Raw genomic sequence first — 16,470 nt, forward strand, 5'->3', positions numbered from 1 at the left:
TCATCTTTGGGAGATTGTGAGGTGATCTCTTTAACAGAGTGACATTGTTATTTTCAAGATGACATTATAAGCTTAAATACCCTCATGCTCAATCGTTTTAGACTTGGGCTTAATGCTTCACTACAAGGTAGACTTACAGACCACTTGATCAACAAAGTCTGAATCCTACGAGATTGAACAAGACTGCTCATGGAGAGGTGTTTGAGCAACTATTAAAGGTGTCTTCTCTAGCATAGCTAAGCACAAGTACCTTACAAGATCTTAGGACACTCTAATTCTTGGAGATGAGTCTATTTTGTGCATAGATACTATATTGCCCAATGATAGACTTCCTCTTCCTTTACGTGTCATCCATGAAAAAGCACTATTTTGATTCTTTAGTACCCTCAAAGCAGCTACTTTAGTACTCATGGTGCTTGTTACCAAAGTACATCTTGTCAAGTGCAAATATCTTGATTCCATATTAACACAAAAGAAATAATTATTCCATCAAAATTAAAGAGAAACAAAGCCTAATGGAGTGACTTATATGCAGCTATGGTTGCAACACGCTTCTCAATAGTGCACACACATACATATATAGAATTGTGAGATACGGACAATAGGTCATTTATTACGCCCTCCCACATTCATAAACTTTTGAGCACCTTTTGCATGGCCTCTTGTAATGTGTCGGTTCTATCTCACCAATCCATGCTAACTCAAAATAGTTATCAAAGGCTCCTTCAGATAAGAAACCTAGAAGCTTCACCTACAAGAGAGTTTCCAAGAGTGTCATGGGGCTTAAGCCTTCCTCGTGATGGATTCGTATGCAGCCCCTACAGGCTACAACTGTTCCCAAATTTGTTAACTCAAGATGTGATAGAACAGCCTAAGTGACCAGAAGAGATTGGACATCTATCAGCTTGCAAACCAGGTCAGCCTTGCCCACGTCACAGAACTACAAGGGGTTTGGTGGCTTGATTGATGCTGCTATTTCGCCCCAAGTGGTTGGTTCCACCTCGCCAATTCCCTCTGAGGGTGGGCAATCTAAGTAGTCAAATTCCTTCTTTTAGAAACACCAAATATCGGTGGCAGGTCCTTTCTCCGAGTCTTTGGCACCTTTTCCAAAGTACAACAGAATGCCGGATTGGAGTTTGATAGAGAGTAGTAAGAACTGGGGTTCACATATCTTACTTGGAGGATCATTTGGATTGTAGCACTGAGATGACAGACTTCACAACTAGACCCTTGTACCGTCCAGCAGAAGTGGCAGCTATGAATGTGGGAGGGCTGAGCCTTGGATGATGCAATATAAAGAGTGGCATTGGCTAGTTCCACAGATCTCAAAAGGCTCAATGATCCTTTTGTCCCAAACCACCAGGGTCAGCAGGCATATTTTCATGCAAGCTGCTGTTGAGCGAGCCACAACCAGGAACTGGCATTGGTGGAGCAGAGCACCACCGAGTTTGTCAGGTGAGCTTTTTGAAGCACCTCTCAGCAAACAGCTAGAAGGCCAAGGAGGTATCCTTCTTGTGGTGGGCTTCCCACGGTGGACTGGCAATCAGCGATTGGCTTTAATAGATGCAGATGCCAAGGTTCTGTTAGGGATGCCCATGACACTGCTGAAAGATTCAGCACTGCCTTTGGATATGCGAGGCAGCCTAGTGGGTTTGGAGAGGGACCTGCAATTTAATTCCACCATGCACAACCAAGTCTGGGTACCATCACTTAGGGGTCATTGCACTGGCTGCTGGCAGTCTGTGAGCCAAGGGTGTCTACTACTTCCCGAGGCTTAGATGCATCTTTATCATTGGGGCTATGATCATGGGTTAAGGTAAAACTAGAGACCAATTTCCACAACAACACGGGCCGGAGTCCTCAATGTGATGGTAAGAGCCCCCCCAAAGCTTATTGGGAGCCTTGTACGGTGGCATATCTAAAAGGCTTGCTGCCAGATGGTCTTTAGTGGAGAGTACTCTTCAACATGTGTCACCTAGCCGAGCTCTGGTCTTTTATCATCTACTTACTTCAAGGGAGTTGGTAGCAGCTCCAAGGTGACTTGTGTTACCATCAGTAGCTCAAGTGTTGTTTCACACTCCAGGATCCCACAGCTTCTTCATGTTATTTTCTGAATAATATGATTGGCCATACTGTTTTCTGCACCCAAAATACATACGTGCAGAAGGTACGATACTGTTTGTTTTCAATGTGGAAGAAGGAAAGAAAGCCGGACAGAATTCTTCTACTAATGTTTTCTGCACCCAAAATACATACATGCAGAAGGTACGATACTGTTTGTTTTCAATGTGGAAGAAGGAAAGAAAGCCGGACAGAATTCTTCTACTAATTGTGAAGAAGGATGTGATATGGAAAAGATTTGATCCAATGTATTACATGGTTGCTCCAATGTAGGATTCCAAATTCCAAGTCAAAATATCAACCTGCATTTTCCCCTCCAACAAATGGAAAAATGCTGAGGTTTAGCAAGGACTTAAAAGAGGAGAGAAAAGGCTGTAAATACTAAGTCACATACAAGATAAGAGGATACAACGTGTGCCTTGGAAGGTCCAAGAAGGTATCCAGTAAGTGTTGTTAAGTTATCCTGCATGGATCTGACAGCTTAGAGTCTCTCATGTGCTTGTAACCATGCAAAATAATACAGCATCATCAATATAGATTTGCCCAGTCGAGTGTATCCTGCTTACAACACTTTGGAATAGGCTTCAGTCTTCTTTCTGAACCTGCTTCAAAGAAACATCACACAAGCACCCAAGAATTTTACAGAAACATCTAGAGATCTTAAGAAGTGAGTATTATCAAGCCTCTTTGTGCGAAAGTGAATGACAAGAGGCCCAACCTGCATTGTACACAGCTTGATTTGCAAGGGCATCTGCTGCAGGGTTAAATTCCTGCACAAACAAATGGCAAGTTTTCATCCTCTTACTGATCAAGCACAGCTTAACCATTTTGGGTGAACCACCAACAAAAGAAAGGTACTCTTTCAACATGCGCTATGGAGAACTCTTCGAATTGCTTTTTCAACTCCTTGACTTGATTAAAGAGTGGTCGTAGATGCTCTTTTCCAATCTTCCAAACCTCGCAAACCTACAAACCAACCACCAGAGTAATGTCTGAAAAATCCAACATCATACTTCACTCTGTTTTGTACCTTAAGTTCTCTAAGAACCAGTCAAAGCACACAGACATTTGAGAAAAAACAAAGCAAGATGCAAAACTTTCTTCTCTTATGAAATGCAAGGGGTAAGTCATGCCATCGTCCCATGTCCTTCGTTCGTAATAAATATGATAGACACCACTAGAAAGTGATCAATCACCTTTTTGCTATTAGAAGAGTCTGTGTACATCATGTTCTGGGCTGTATCTTCTAGACAGCAGCTAAAAATAGATGCACTTAACTAAAACACAAAGCACAATACCCCATTTAGGCATTTGAGAGTTACATGGGAAGACAACTCCTCAGGCATATAAGCTTTACTAAACAGCTTTCGCTGTGATAATTTGCTTCCCTTCTACAGCTATCTTCAATTTTACTTCGTATCAAGCATTGACAAGTGCACCATGTAACAGGTTTTCTATCTCATTGTCCTTTTTGTCTTTTGAAGGCAGTTGATTGTGACACTGCTTTTGTCCCTTTCCCTTGATCATCCATTTCTGTAAACTCTCATGCTCCTCCTTGGGCAATACCAGTGTCATCAGTCTATTATTATTATTATTTTTGCAGGGGGATTGGGTTGGGGGGTTTGGGTTTGGGGGGGTTTGGGTGTGTGTGTGTGTGGATTTGCACAACAGGCTGGTGGTTCTTCTCATTAGTTGAACATTTGCACTCCGTGGTTGACCAACTGGGTACAATATTTATAGGACCAGTAACATGTAAAGTATAAATTGCTGGCCAATGTGAATGCATTGATGGATAATAGCTAAATCAATCACATAGTTTCTTTGCCTGGTGATACCAGCAGTATGGTAGAGAGAACATTATATGATTACAAGGTTCCGAAGTGGAGACCGTTTTTTTTTTTTTTTGGGAGGTTAAAAGGTGCGGCTATTTATATTACTCAAAATAAATCAAGAACAAGTGCTCATCAACATTTTCACATTATTTTATTGCTGCCAAATGAATTAAATGGAGTCAGCCAGATCAGATCAGCCAGTTTGGTAGGATTTCTGCTATGTATAGCAGTCACTTGGCTAGGCAGATCATATTCTTCTGCAGGTTGCTGAGCACACTCCGTCTCTAGCGCTGCCATAGTCTTCAGCCTAATCCCGTGCCCTCACTGATGCTGTGGGCTGCATGTAGGAACTAATCAGTCCATTTTCACTATCCTATATTCAGCATTCATTTCAGATTCAGTGTAGATTATCACTTCACTCTCTCTTCTCTTCTACTCTCTCTCTTTTCCTTTCTCTCCATGTTCATGTTCCTCTTCCATTGCACACTTTCACATGGTATCATTGCCTAAGTGAGGACACAAGAGTTACCCCATTGAGAGGAGACCCCCAAGGCTGAAAACACAGATTTTCAGCGCTTTGCTGCTTGCTGCAAACGCAGATTTTCTGTAGGCAACACGTCCATACAACACAGGCCAGACATCTACAACCCTTCTTTCATGCAGGTGTAACTGATTTCCACCGTTCGGGACCATCTACAGCAAACACAGATTTTTGGGTTTTGTTTGCAAGTGTTGAAAATGTCTTACAACCAATTCAATGGCTTTGATGACTTTGACGAGGAGATTTCTCATGACTCCTCTAAAAGGCAACGTGATTATCGTGAAGAACGAAGGTCTTGGAGCCCTTTTGTTCAGTATCATCATTTGGAGCAGCCTTCTTCTCGTCCCGTTCATAGAGCCCATTCTACTAGCTTTAAATTGCCCAACATGGCACTACTTGTCCAAGTGTTTGTTCTCCCTTATTTACCCAAAGAGAACTAGCTAGATGGTTCCAATTGTTAGCTTTGGTCCTATAAGGTGGAATGCATTCTTGACACCTTCAATCTTTGGGAGCTTGTTACCCTACCTATACCCCGTCCCGTGGAGGATCCTTGGGAGGGCACAACAATGGATCATGCAGCCCTATGGAATTGGCTCAACTCTTAAGCCCACTGCCCGACCCTTCCTTTTCTTGAGCTTATAGGATTTTGTACTAGTGCATGTTCACAAATTGAAGAGAGTGGCATAAGTGTGGAAAAAGCTTACGTCCTTGTATCATCAAAAGACGTTTTCCCATAAGATTTCTCTAGAGAAGAAACTTCGGATACTCAATGTTGATGACTCACCTTCCATGCAGGATCACATCAACAAACTAGAGGTCATGAGGAATGAGCTTGCATCCCTTAGGAGGACTATCTCTTAAGAGCATATGGCAATGATTCTTTGACTTAGTTGCCATCTCCAAAGTTTGATGTGTTCTACCAACCTTCTTACATTGAGGACCTAAGAGACTCTTCTTTGGGAGGAACTTGCCTTGCTAGTCTTGGAGCATGATGAGCGGCTCAAAGAGGTAGGAGCCAATGGATTCGGCTCCATGAAGGCTTTCATTGCAAGTTTGGGGGGAGGGAAGTAGAAGGTAAAACCAAAGGCAAAAAAACAGGATGACAAGAAAGAGAACACGAAGGATAATACGAAGCAACCCAAGTGCCCATACTATGAGAAGGCCCCTCATCCAAAGGAGAAGTATTGGCAGAAGTACCCCCATTTGAAGCCTAAGGAGGGATCTAAGGATTTGAAGGCTACCCTAGATACCACTGAGTCCGTCTTCGCACATTTTTTCAAGGAGAAGGATACCGCTCTTGCTCCTTCCTCTACAAAGAAGCCTTGGCTCATGGACAATCGAGCTTCTTCCCACAACTTTTGATAGGATTGGCTTTAAGATATGCGTTCTAGAGGGGGATCTGTCACCATTGGTGACAACTATTCTGTATCCGTTCATGGAGTGGGGACCATTTCCCTATTGCCGCATCGGCAACACTCTTCATGGTCTTACACAACTAGGTACCCGAGTGGTCGTTACGCAAGATGCAATGATTGTGGAGGATGCTTCTACAAGAGTAGTTATTTGGACAGGTATACAGGAGGGTGGGCCTTATCAGCTCACAGTCCTTGTCATGATTACTTCCTACACGCTTGGACTACTTTGGCATGCCCAATATGGGCATCTCAACTTCAACACTATTAGGTGGGCTTCATAGAAGAAGATGGGAGGGACTTCCAAGTTTTCCTCCTATTCACACTTTTTGCCCCACTTGCTTAAGGGGCAAGTAATATGGACAGCCTCATCCACAAGTTGCTTCTCAAAGTGCTTCTACATTGCTCGATGAAGGGGTGAGAGTGCACAATGGCGTGCAAGGTCAAAGCGTTAGCTGAAGGACACAAATGAGCTGAGAGTTAGAGGAAGAGTGAACGCAGAGATAGGTGACCAATGTGATGGTACACAAAGAATAAAAAGAATGTATTTATATGTTAGGGTACATAAGGGTGTGTTCACACCCGTAAGTCTATTTACACGGAGACAAAGGGACTTTACACCCAACAACCTCCCACTTAAAGGCCCGAAGTGGTACCTTTAAGCTAACCAACTCCCACTAAATGAATGCAATGCTCAAGCTGAGCCTTTGCAAGAGACTTAGTAAGAACATCTGCAAGGTTATCTTGGGTTTTGACCTTAGCCAGTGTGACAAGACCATCATCCAAGACCTGTCGAATAAAATGATACCGAACATCTATGTGTTTGGTACGTGCATCGAACATGGCATTCTTAGCCAGACATACTGCACTCTGGCTATCACAATTAAGCACTGGAGTACGTGACGAAAGACCAAAATCCTTGAACAGACGGCCAAGCCACATAGCTTCCTTAGAAGCTTCTATGGCTGAAATATACTCAGCCTCTATAGTACTCAGTGTCACAATTTTCTGCAATCTTGAACACCAAGAGATAGCCCCATCAGCCAAAGTAAAAACATACCCACTGGTAAATTTCCTAGTGTCAAGATCTCCTGCCATGTCTGAATCACAAAATCCCTGCAACTCTAGTGTACCTGTTCCATAGCATATCCACTTTTCTTGTGTACCTTTCAAGTATCTGAAGATATATTTCACTGCTTTCCAATGTGGCTTGCTAGGGTTAGACATAAATCTGCTAACAACTCCCATTGCATGAGCAATGTCAAGGCGAGTTGCACCCATGGCATATATCAAAGATCCACAAGCTAATACATAAGGTATACCCTTAATGGCACTAGCATTTGCATCATCCTTAGGGCAATCATCTTTGCTAAGCTTTGTATGTGGCGGTAAAGGCACACCAAGAGGCTTAGCATTAGCCATATTAAACCTGTCAAGTACTTTGCTGATGTACTTGTCCTGTGAGAGAAACAACAAATATTGCCCTCTATCTCTTTTAATGTGCATGCCCAAAATGTGTTCAGCTGCCCCCAAATCTTTCATAGAGAAGGCTGAACTCAGCTGCCTTTTAAGAGCATTCAAAGTACTCTTATGTTGTCCTGCAATCAGCATGTCATCCACATATAAAACCAGCACAATATGGCTGCCATCATCAACCTTTTTAGTGTATAAGCAGTGATCTACATGACTGCGTTTAAATCCATGGCTGAGCATAAAGGTATCAAATTTTTTGTACCATTGTCTAGGGGCTTGTTTCAGCCCATATAAGCTGTGTTTCAGCTTACAAACCAAATGCTCTTTTCCTGGAATAGCAAATCCTTCTCGCTGTTTCATGTACAGCTCTTCATCCAAGTCACCATGAAGAAAAGCAGTCTTCACATCCATCTAATCCAACTCTAAATCCAAGGATGCAATGAGAGCAAACAAAACACGGAGCGCTGTCATCTTCACCAGGTGAAAAGACCTCCTGGAAGTCTATGCCTTCCTTTTGTGTATAGCCCTTAGCAACCAGCCGTGCCTTATACTTGGGCTTCCCATCAATACATTTCACTTTGTAAACCCATTTATTAGGAATAGCTTTCCTATCCTTGGGTAAAGGTACAAGCTCCCATGTGTTATTTGCATATAGAGACTTCATCTCTTCTTGCGTAGCAAGCTCTCACTTTCTCTTGTTTTCACATGACTGTGCCTCTTTAAATGTCAGAGGCTCACCCTCATCAGTCAACAAAATGCAATCCAAAGATGGCTGAAACCTCTGTGGCTGCCTTCTAACACGTGTAGACCATCTTACCCAATGATCAGTATTATCAGACAGTGGGCCTACATCCTGAGGAATGTGCACACCATCACCAGGTGGCTGATTTTCAGCATTTTCTTGCTGCTGTAATCTGTTTTCAGCATGTTCTTCTTGCTGTCCTATTTCATCCTATGCATCTATTTGCTGTCCATGATCGTCTGGCTGTAGCACAATAGGTTGTTGTTCATTTTCAACATCAAAAGGAACAGAATTTTCAGCTAATGGCTGCTGAATGGCTGGCTGTTCATGCTGAAATTTGACCTTCTTTTTATCAAGATCACCATGTGTAGCATTTTTCAGCAACTTTGCCTCATTAAATACTACATCTCGGCTGTGTATTATCTTCCTGCCCTGAGGAAGCCAAACTCTATAACCCATCTCTCCCTCATCTCCATATCCCATGGAGATGCCCTTGATGGATTTCATGTCTAGTTTGGTCCTCTATTCTACAGGTACATACACAAAGGCATCACAGCCAAAGACATGCAAATGGTCATATGAAGCAGGTTTGCCAGACCAAACCTCTTCAAGAATACCATTTTCCAATGCACGATTGGGAGAGCGATTGCATACATGAACTGCAGTTTTAAGAGCCTCTCCCCAAAACTGCTGTGGGAGATTAGCTGTGGACAGCATGCATCTGACTCTCTCACAAAGTATGCGGTTAAACCTTTCAACCACGCCATTTGATGTAGGATTATAAGGGGCTATCAACTCCCTCTTAATGCCATGCATCTCACAAAACTTGTTAAATTCTTTTGAGACATACTCACTCCCATTATCTGTTCTTATGGCTTTCAACTTAAGCCCCTTTAGTGTGGTAACAAAAAGCATGAAACTTTTTAAAAGAATCCAACACTTCCTTTTTGCTCCTAAGTACATACACCCATGACTTTCTACTGAAATCATCAATGAAAGTAACATACTGTGCACCCCCATACAAATTAACAGGCATAGTACACACATCAGAGTGTACTAGGTCAAGAGCATTAGACTTCTTAACGACACCAGAGTAATGAGGAGACTTCACTTGTTTTCCATATACGAAATCATTACAAAATTCGAGACCAGAGCCTTTTACATCAAATCTCCCTAAAGAGGAGAGAACCTGAAGGTCTTTCTAGCTCATATGACCAAGTCTTTTGTGCCAAAGCTCCATCTATGAATGGACTTCAGCCACAGCCAATCAGCCACAGCGAAGAACTTGCCAGGTAATGCTTTACAATGCAAATAATATAAAGTCCCCCTTTTGCTGCCTTTAACAATCAGCATAGAGCCCTTATGGACCTTCCAAGATCCACCACCAAATGTAGTAAAGTACCCTTTAGCATCAAGTTGCCCAACTGACAGTAGACTCTTCTTTATGCCAGGTACAAATCTGACATCCTGCAAAATCAGCTCTTGGCCATTTTCAAGAGCCAAGTGAATGGTGCCAACACCCTCTATCTCACATGCATAGTTATTACCCAAGTAAACCTTGCCTAGGCAACCTACAGTGTATTCAAAAAATGACTCCAAAGAGGGGGTAAGAAGCACCGTTGTCCACTATCCATGATTGTGATAGCCCATCATGAGCTGAAAGTAAGGCATCAGTTACCTCCTTTTTGGTGATGTGCATATCACCTATTGCTACCATAATATCTGCATCATTAGATGAGGCTAAAACAAGTATCTCTTCGGTGTCATGAAGCTCTTCAATGACCACACCGGATGCAACATTTGCCTTTGTAACTTCTTTTGAGGAAGAGCTGTCATCATCTTTCTTATCATCTTTCTTGTTCTTACCCTGCTATTTCTTTCTTTCTTGCTCTTTCTTGAAGTATCGGCAATTAGGCTTTTTATGCCCTTTACACCCACATTGATAGCATGTGACATCCTGTTGTTTGCCCTTGCTTTTGCTTCTGCTTTTGCTTCTGCTTTTACCTTTACTGGCTGCATTACCCCTCTTTTCAAACTTGCCTCTTACATGGTAAGTTGAGCCATTGCTTTCACCACTAGACTTTCTTCTGATTTCTTCATTGAGGATTGAACCTCTAACACCATCAAAAGTCAAAGCGGGGTTGTTGCTAAGTGACACAACCAAAGATTCCCAATTGTCAGGCAAAGTCATCAATAAGAAAATAGCTTTCAATTTATCATCAAAAGCCGTCAAACCAGAGTCCTGCAACTCACTCAAAACCCCTGTGAAAGTACTCAAATGCTCAGATGCTAGCTTAGACTCATCCAACTCCATGTTCACAAGTTTACGCATAAGATGCACTTGATTCACAGGAGTTGTATTTTCATAAGTGTCCTTAAGCTTTTTCCATATAGCATAACCTATATCAAGACGCTTGATGTCTGTAAGTACATCATCAGACACTACCATCTTAATGTATGCAATGGCCTTCTTATTAAATCTAGCCCAATCCACATCTGTCATAGCTGTAGGCTTAGTTTCCAAGAGAGCATCTTCACAGTCCTTGAGAAACAAAATGCCTTGCATCCTATCCTTCCATAAGTCAAAGCCAGTGCCATCAAACCTCTTGATTTCTAAGAGGGATTTTGTGTCACTGCTGCTAGAAGCATTTGCAGCTAATTTCAGTCCAATTTTTCAGCAAATAATAGCAAGATTCAATCCAAGTACATGTACAGCAGTAGAATGAATGACTTTCAGCAGTATGACTGCAATTTCAGCATACAATAAATGCATACATCACTACCAGATAACTCCCACTTCAGCAATATCACCAAAAATACATCTACACCAATCCCAGATCTGCAAATGATCACTAAGACTGCTGCAACATGAATAATCAGCAATACATCAACTCAATGGGAGTTGCCCAACAAGTGTACTGCATACATATGTGCTCGTATCAACTTGTGATACCCCAAAACACCAAGAATTCTCTACAATTTCTCCAAAATCGCACGAGCGGGAGATAAAAATGCTCAAATCACTCTGCTTATGGCAACAAGATTGCTTCAGAAATATTCCCAAAGTGCATTTCACGCATTAACTTTACCAAAATCCACAGATTTCAGTAAAACCCCAAAATTTCACTAACCAATCTACCCCAATTGCATTAATACAAGTTCCCGAAAGCATAAAATGGGCAAATTTAGCAAAATTTCACAAATTTTACAAAAGCCCCAAATTCTTCGGGTCCAATTGTGCACCAATGTCAGCCAATCTGACTCAGCTGACCAAAATTTTGCCAATACAGTAAAAGCCTCAAATTTTATGGGTCCAACGTTGAGAAATTTCACTCGGATGAGTAAAATTTCAGTAAATTTGGCGAAATCCCCAATTCAAACGCGCACAATGTCTACAATTTCTGACACAAATGCCTCGATCTTGCATGAGCAGCACTCGATCTGAAAATCCCCAAATTTCTGGGCCTAAATCTACACAAATCTGCACACTATGCTTGCGCGTGGGAACACCCGAAAGAGAGGAGGTAAAAATAATCTCAAATATTTCTCAAAAAAAAACGGAATATAGGTCCGTTGACCCGACGTTCAGGTCCGTGACCTGTCAAGTGACGTGACGCCTGCCAAACTACCGCCCGTGCCGATCGCGCTGCGCCTGGTGTCATTGGCATGTCACTATTGGACGAGAAGTCGACTACCTTTCTGCCGTCACGCTGGTCGTGCTGCACCTGGTTGCTCGTGTGTCGCGACTGGACGCAACGTCCACTGCCTTTCAGCCGTCACGCTAGTCGTCACGCCCACTGTTGCTGCCTCCGACTATCGCTGGTCCATGCTGGACCTACCGTGGTCCTCCCCGAATGCCGATGTCGCCTGCGACTGTTTCCCCTCGCCTGCGATTGCTTCCTCTCTCTTGTAGCTATAGCTATCGCCTACACTTGCTTGCACCTGTCTCGTCTACGGGCTTGGACCGTCGCGCTCTAAAATACCAGTTTGAAGGGGTAAGAGTGCGCAATGGCGTGCAAGGTCAAAGCGTTAGCTGAAGGGCAGAGATGAGCTGAGAGTTAGAGGAAGAGTGAACGCAGAGATAGATGTATCGATGTGATGGTACACAAAGAATAAAAAGAATGTATTTATATGTTAGGGTACATTAAGGGTGTGTTCACACCCGTAAGTCTATTTACACGGAGACGAAGGGACTTTACACCCAACACTCGAATTGGTTCATACCAATCTTCATGGACTTATGGGCACGACCGCCCTTGCAAAGGCCAAGTTCTTTCACTGATTGTTGATGATTTCAGCCATTATGTCCAACCATACTACTTGGAGTACAACAGTGAGGTGTACTCCAACTTCCATGAGTGAAAGCCTAAAGGTGTTTGTAGAAATGCAAGAGTCTTTTAAGGTTCGAGGTGTATGAGCAAACCACAACGGCAAGTTTTATTCTAAAGTTTTTTCTCAGTTTTGCACGGATCACAACATTCGGATGGATTATTCCCATCCAAACACGCCATCTAAGAATGGTATAATGGAGCACGCAAATCAGACCGTGCTAGAGATGGCCCAATAGATGTTGAAGAATAGGAGTTTACCTCATTCCCTTTGTAGTAAGGCAATGGCTATAGAGGCTCATATCCACAACTGGTCCCCTACTTCAGCATTGTAGGATATGAATCCCTATGAGGCTTTCTTTGGGAAGAAACCTTCCGTATCCCACGTTCGCATCTTTGGCTGCAATGCATATGTCCATGTGGACAAGAAGAAAAGAGGAAGCAAACTTGAACCCAAGTTGAAGAAGCTTATCTTTGTGGGCTACAGCACGACCACGAAGGGCTATTGGCTCTATGACCCTACGAAAAGAAAGATTGAGGTAAGCCAGGATGTGATCTTCGGTGAGGTTGCAGCCTCCGAAGATCCGATTGATGGTTCTTTTGTAGCAAATGGTTCTTCGTCATCAACTAACCCTTCCCCACCATCAACCGCTCCCCTTCCATCCAGGTTACCCATTCACACTCCTTTGTTTGCGACTCCTCCTCCTCCTTTCACTACTATCTTATCTCTCTCTTTTTCTCCCTTTCAACCCTTGACAACTCCTCCTCCTTCTATCTCATCATGGAGTATTCCTATCCCTTCCCCATCTCCTCAAATTTCTTCTGGGAGGGGATTGAGCCATCAAACAAGGAGCCTTCTTCATCGAATGAGGGGGATTTACCTTTCCCTAGTGAGAAGGAGCCTCTTCCATAGACAAGTTCTTTGCAAGTACCGGAGGCTACTCAGTCTCCTTTGCAGCAAGATGAGCCTACCACTATTCCTAAGTGGTATCAGCGGCTCATGCAAGAGTCAAGGATTACTCATTTCCCTCAAGTCCAGTGAGGTATTTTACCTTGAATGAACTATGCTCTTATGTCATAGATTCTTCAGGATTACAAATCTACTACATTTGATAAGGCTCTTCCAGTTGTCGCCCAATGTCAGGCACCATCTCCTAGGCTGCGTTTGGCCTCCAGCTGCCATCGCCAGCATCTTCAACATCAAGCAACATCCTACAGCCTGCGTTTGCATCCTTCTGGAGCCGTCTGGTGTCATCTCCCCACTCTGCAGCTGTCGCCTCTGTCTCTGGCAGCCCTTGGTGTCAATGTCTTGCAGTTTCCTCTCTCTTCACACTCTGACTATTGGTCACAGACTTGGGATCCGTCTCTGGTGGACGTCACACTCCGATATTGCTCTGCCCTTGAGCACACTATACACTCTTATATTTATTTACAACATTCATTCACTTCAGATTTGTGTTCTCTCTCTCCCTTCTTCTGTTTGTGTTTGAGTTTTGAGTTTTACGTTTAGGGTTTGACTTTTTGCCCTCTGTGTCTGTGTTTGTCTCTTTGTGTTTCTGTCGTGGCCGTACACTGTGTGTCGTCAATGCAAACCCCAGCAGTTTTCTTCACAACCCACTCAACTACGCATGGATAACCAAAGTGTCCTAGCTCTGGCAAAGAACCCTGTGTTTCATGCTCGCACAAAGCACATCGAGGTTCAGTACCATTATGTACGGGAGTGGATCGTGGATTCCGAGTTAGCAATGGCCTATTGTTACACAGTGGACAATGCAATGGAACTCTTTACGAAACCTTTCCCCGAGGCTTCTATGCTTCATCACATGAGATTATTGGGTCTTCAAACACTCCCGGGACCTAAGAGGGGGTGTTAGCCTACCTATTTTATGTATGTCAATCTCATCTCCTACTTGTGAGCTCTATCAAAGTCTAATAGAGACATTGGAGCTCTAGTTATGTTTTGTTCCAGTTTTGTGTGCATTTCTTTCTCCTATGCATAGCTAGTGTGCATTTCTTGTATTTGCATGTCAACAATTTTGGTTTCGGATGCTGCAATTTTCCCTAAAGTGGCCACATCAGCAATTTTGTATTATGTATTGCTGCTTACTGCATTAAATACAGCCAGCCAGATCAGGTCGGCTAGTTTGACAAGATTCCTACTATTTATAGTAGTCACTTGGTTGTGCAGATCATATTCTTCTGTAGGTTGCCGAGCACACTCCATCTCCAACATACTTCTCTGTCTCCAATGCTGCTATAGTCTTCATCTTGATCCGGTGCCCTCACTAATGCTCTAGGCTATGTGCAAGGAATGATCAGTGCATTTTCTTTCTCCTTTTGTATTCAACATTCATTTCAGATTCAGTGCAAATCATCACTCCACTCTCTCTCCTCTTCTGCTATCTCTCTCTTTTCCTCTCTCTCTCCATGTTCGTGTTTCTCTTCCACTATGCACTCTCAAAGCTCTATTTGAGAGAGGATCATGCAAGCTCCTATTCTAATCAACTGTGCAACCTTAGAAGACCATAGAGAATGCTTCAAGGTCTCCAAGCTAGGCAATGTTGATAAACTTCTTTTGGACTAACTAGCTACCAAATGCTTGACAAGGATCCTCACATCACAACCATGTTTTGAAGAGCCACTTTTGAGAACATGGGTACAACCCTAAAGTTCTCATCTTCTTTTCATCCATAGATGAATTAGCAATCTGAAGGAGCAAATGCTACTATCTTAGATCTTTTGAAATGTCATGTCCAAGTGTAAGACCAAATGGGAATAGTTTTTGCCACTTTTGGAATATACTTATAACAACACAGTGCATAGTTCCATCGGCAAGGCATCGTTTGAGATTGTGGGAGGGAGGAAGAACATTCCACCCATGGTGTATACAAAGGATAAGATATTTGGGACCAGCATTGAGAGTACCGATGACGCTTATACTAAAGTAAAGATAGCTCTCCAAAAGACTCCAGCAAAGCAAAAGAAGTAGCTGGCCATCATCGCAAAGAATTTGGCATTTAAAGAAGGTGATTGGGTCTTGTTACGCTTTGGAAAAGCCAAGTTAAGGAAAATGAAGGGTAAAGAGCATCTTTTCCCTATTCTCAATATGAGATACTATGGGCCTTTTCAAGTGTTGCAAAAAATCAATGAGGTGGCTTACAAGTTAACTATTTGATCATTCGAAGATTCACAATGCTTTTCATGTGGGTCTTATTAGGCATTTCCATTGTGATGTATCTAAGGATAACAATGACGAGATGTAGCTAGAGGTTAAGGAACTTGATGAAATCTTAGTTTCCAAGCAAGTATTGGCACATAGAAAAAGGAAGGTCAAGGGTAGAGTTTCTTGTTGCTATTTGGTAAAGTTTCGAAACTATGCACCACTTGATGCGAAATGGATAGAGGGGGAATGATTTGGTAGAATCACCTATATGCTATAGTTGTACCTTGATGCTTTTCAATTGAAGCTGACTTCAATTTGGGCCCAACCAAACTTAGCAAAGCATAAATCTAGAGCATTGGATGGTGCTCAAGAAGGGGGTAGTGGTTCTACTTCTTTGGTACAAATATGTTCAATATCTAGAGGTTCTTTGGAGATCTTTTAGATTCTATGTTTCTATAGTTAATGCTTGCTTATTTATTTTAGTAGTGAGTATCATTTTGATAGTTGTGGATTTATATAGCTATAATTGCCTTTTAAACTATCATTAAACAAACAAGATGAATGCAAAACTCTCATTAAATGAAAAGTTTCCACCTTAGAATTGAGTAGCATTGAAAGTTTCACATGGTAAGTGATTCACTTGAGTGGTAAAGCAAGGCCGATGCTTTAAGTTTCATCTCTAAATACCCAATCATTAAGCAACTGACTCATTTAGAAAGTTGATTTGGCTATTTAGGGACTTTTTCTCCCTCTTTTGAGTAATCCAAGTTTGCAAACAGCCATTCTTACATTCTTGGCTCCAGATGTCATAGGTTTCAATCATGAAACATGAGCTAATAGTATGTATAGAGTGGGAAT

At 42.4% G+C, this 16,470-nt stretch overlaps 1 protein-coding gene across 8 annotated transcripts in view; it reads right to left on the reverse strand.

Moving 5' to 3' along the window:
• Nucleotides 1–2,291: 2,291 nt before the first annotated feature.
• LOC148033193 (uncharacterized) overlaps nt 2,292–16,470 on the reverse strand; it is a 102,949-nt gene continuing 88,770 nt past the window's right edge. For 3 of the 8 annotated variants that reach the window (XM_087681064.1, XM_087681062.1, XM_087681061.1), the window contains exons 9-11: nt 2,980–3,087; nt 2,840–2,891; nt 2,292–2,723 (exon numbers count right to left, since the gene is read on the reverse strand). In XM_087681064.1, the coding sequence (XP_087537190.1) occupies nt 2,650–2,723; nt 2,840–2,891; nt 2,980–3,087 (234 nt within the window). In that variant the 3' untranslated portion in view covers nt 2,292–2,649. Of the gene's footprint in view, nt 2,724–2,839; nt 2,892–2,979; nt 3,088–16,470 lie in introns of those variants that run through there. The other 5 variants (XR_015691269.1, XM_087681063.1, XR_015691271.1 and 2 more) reach the window with 5 other exon arrangements.

Source organism: Lygodium microphyllum, chromosome 7, assembly GCF_053477565.2.
Source record: "Lygodium microphyllum isolate KBCC chromosome 7, Lygodium_microphyllum_v1.1.10, whole genome shotgun sequence".
Lineage (NCBI taxonomy): Eukaryota > Viridiplantae > Streptophyta > Polypodiopsida > Schizaeales > Lygodiaceae > Lygodium > Lygodium microphyllum.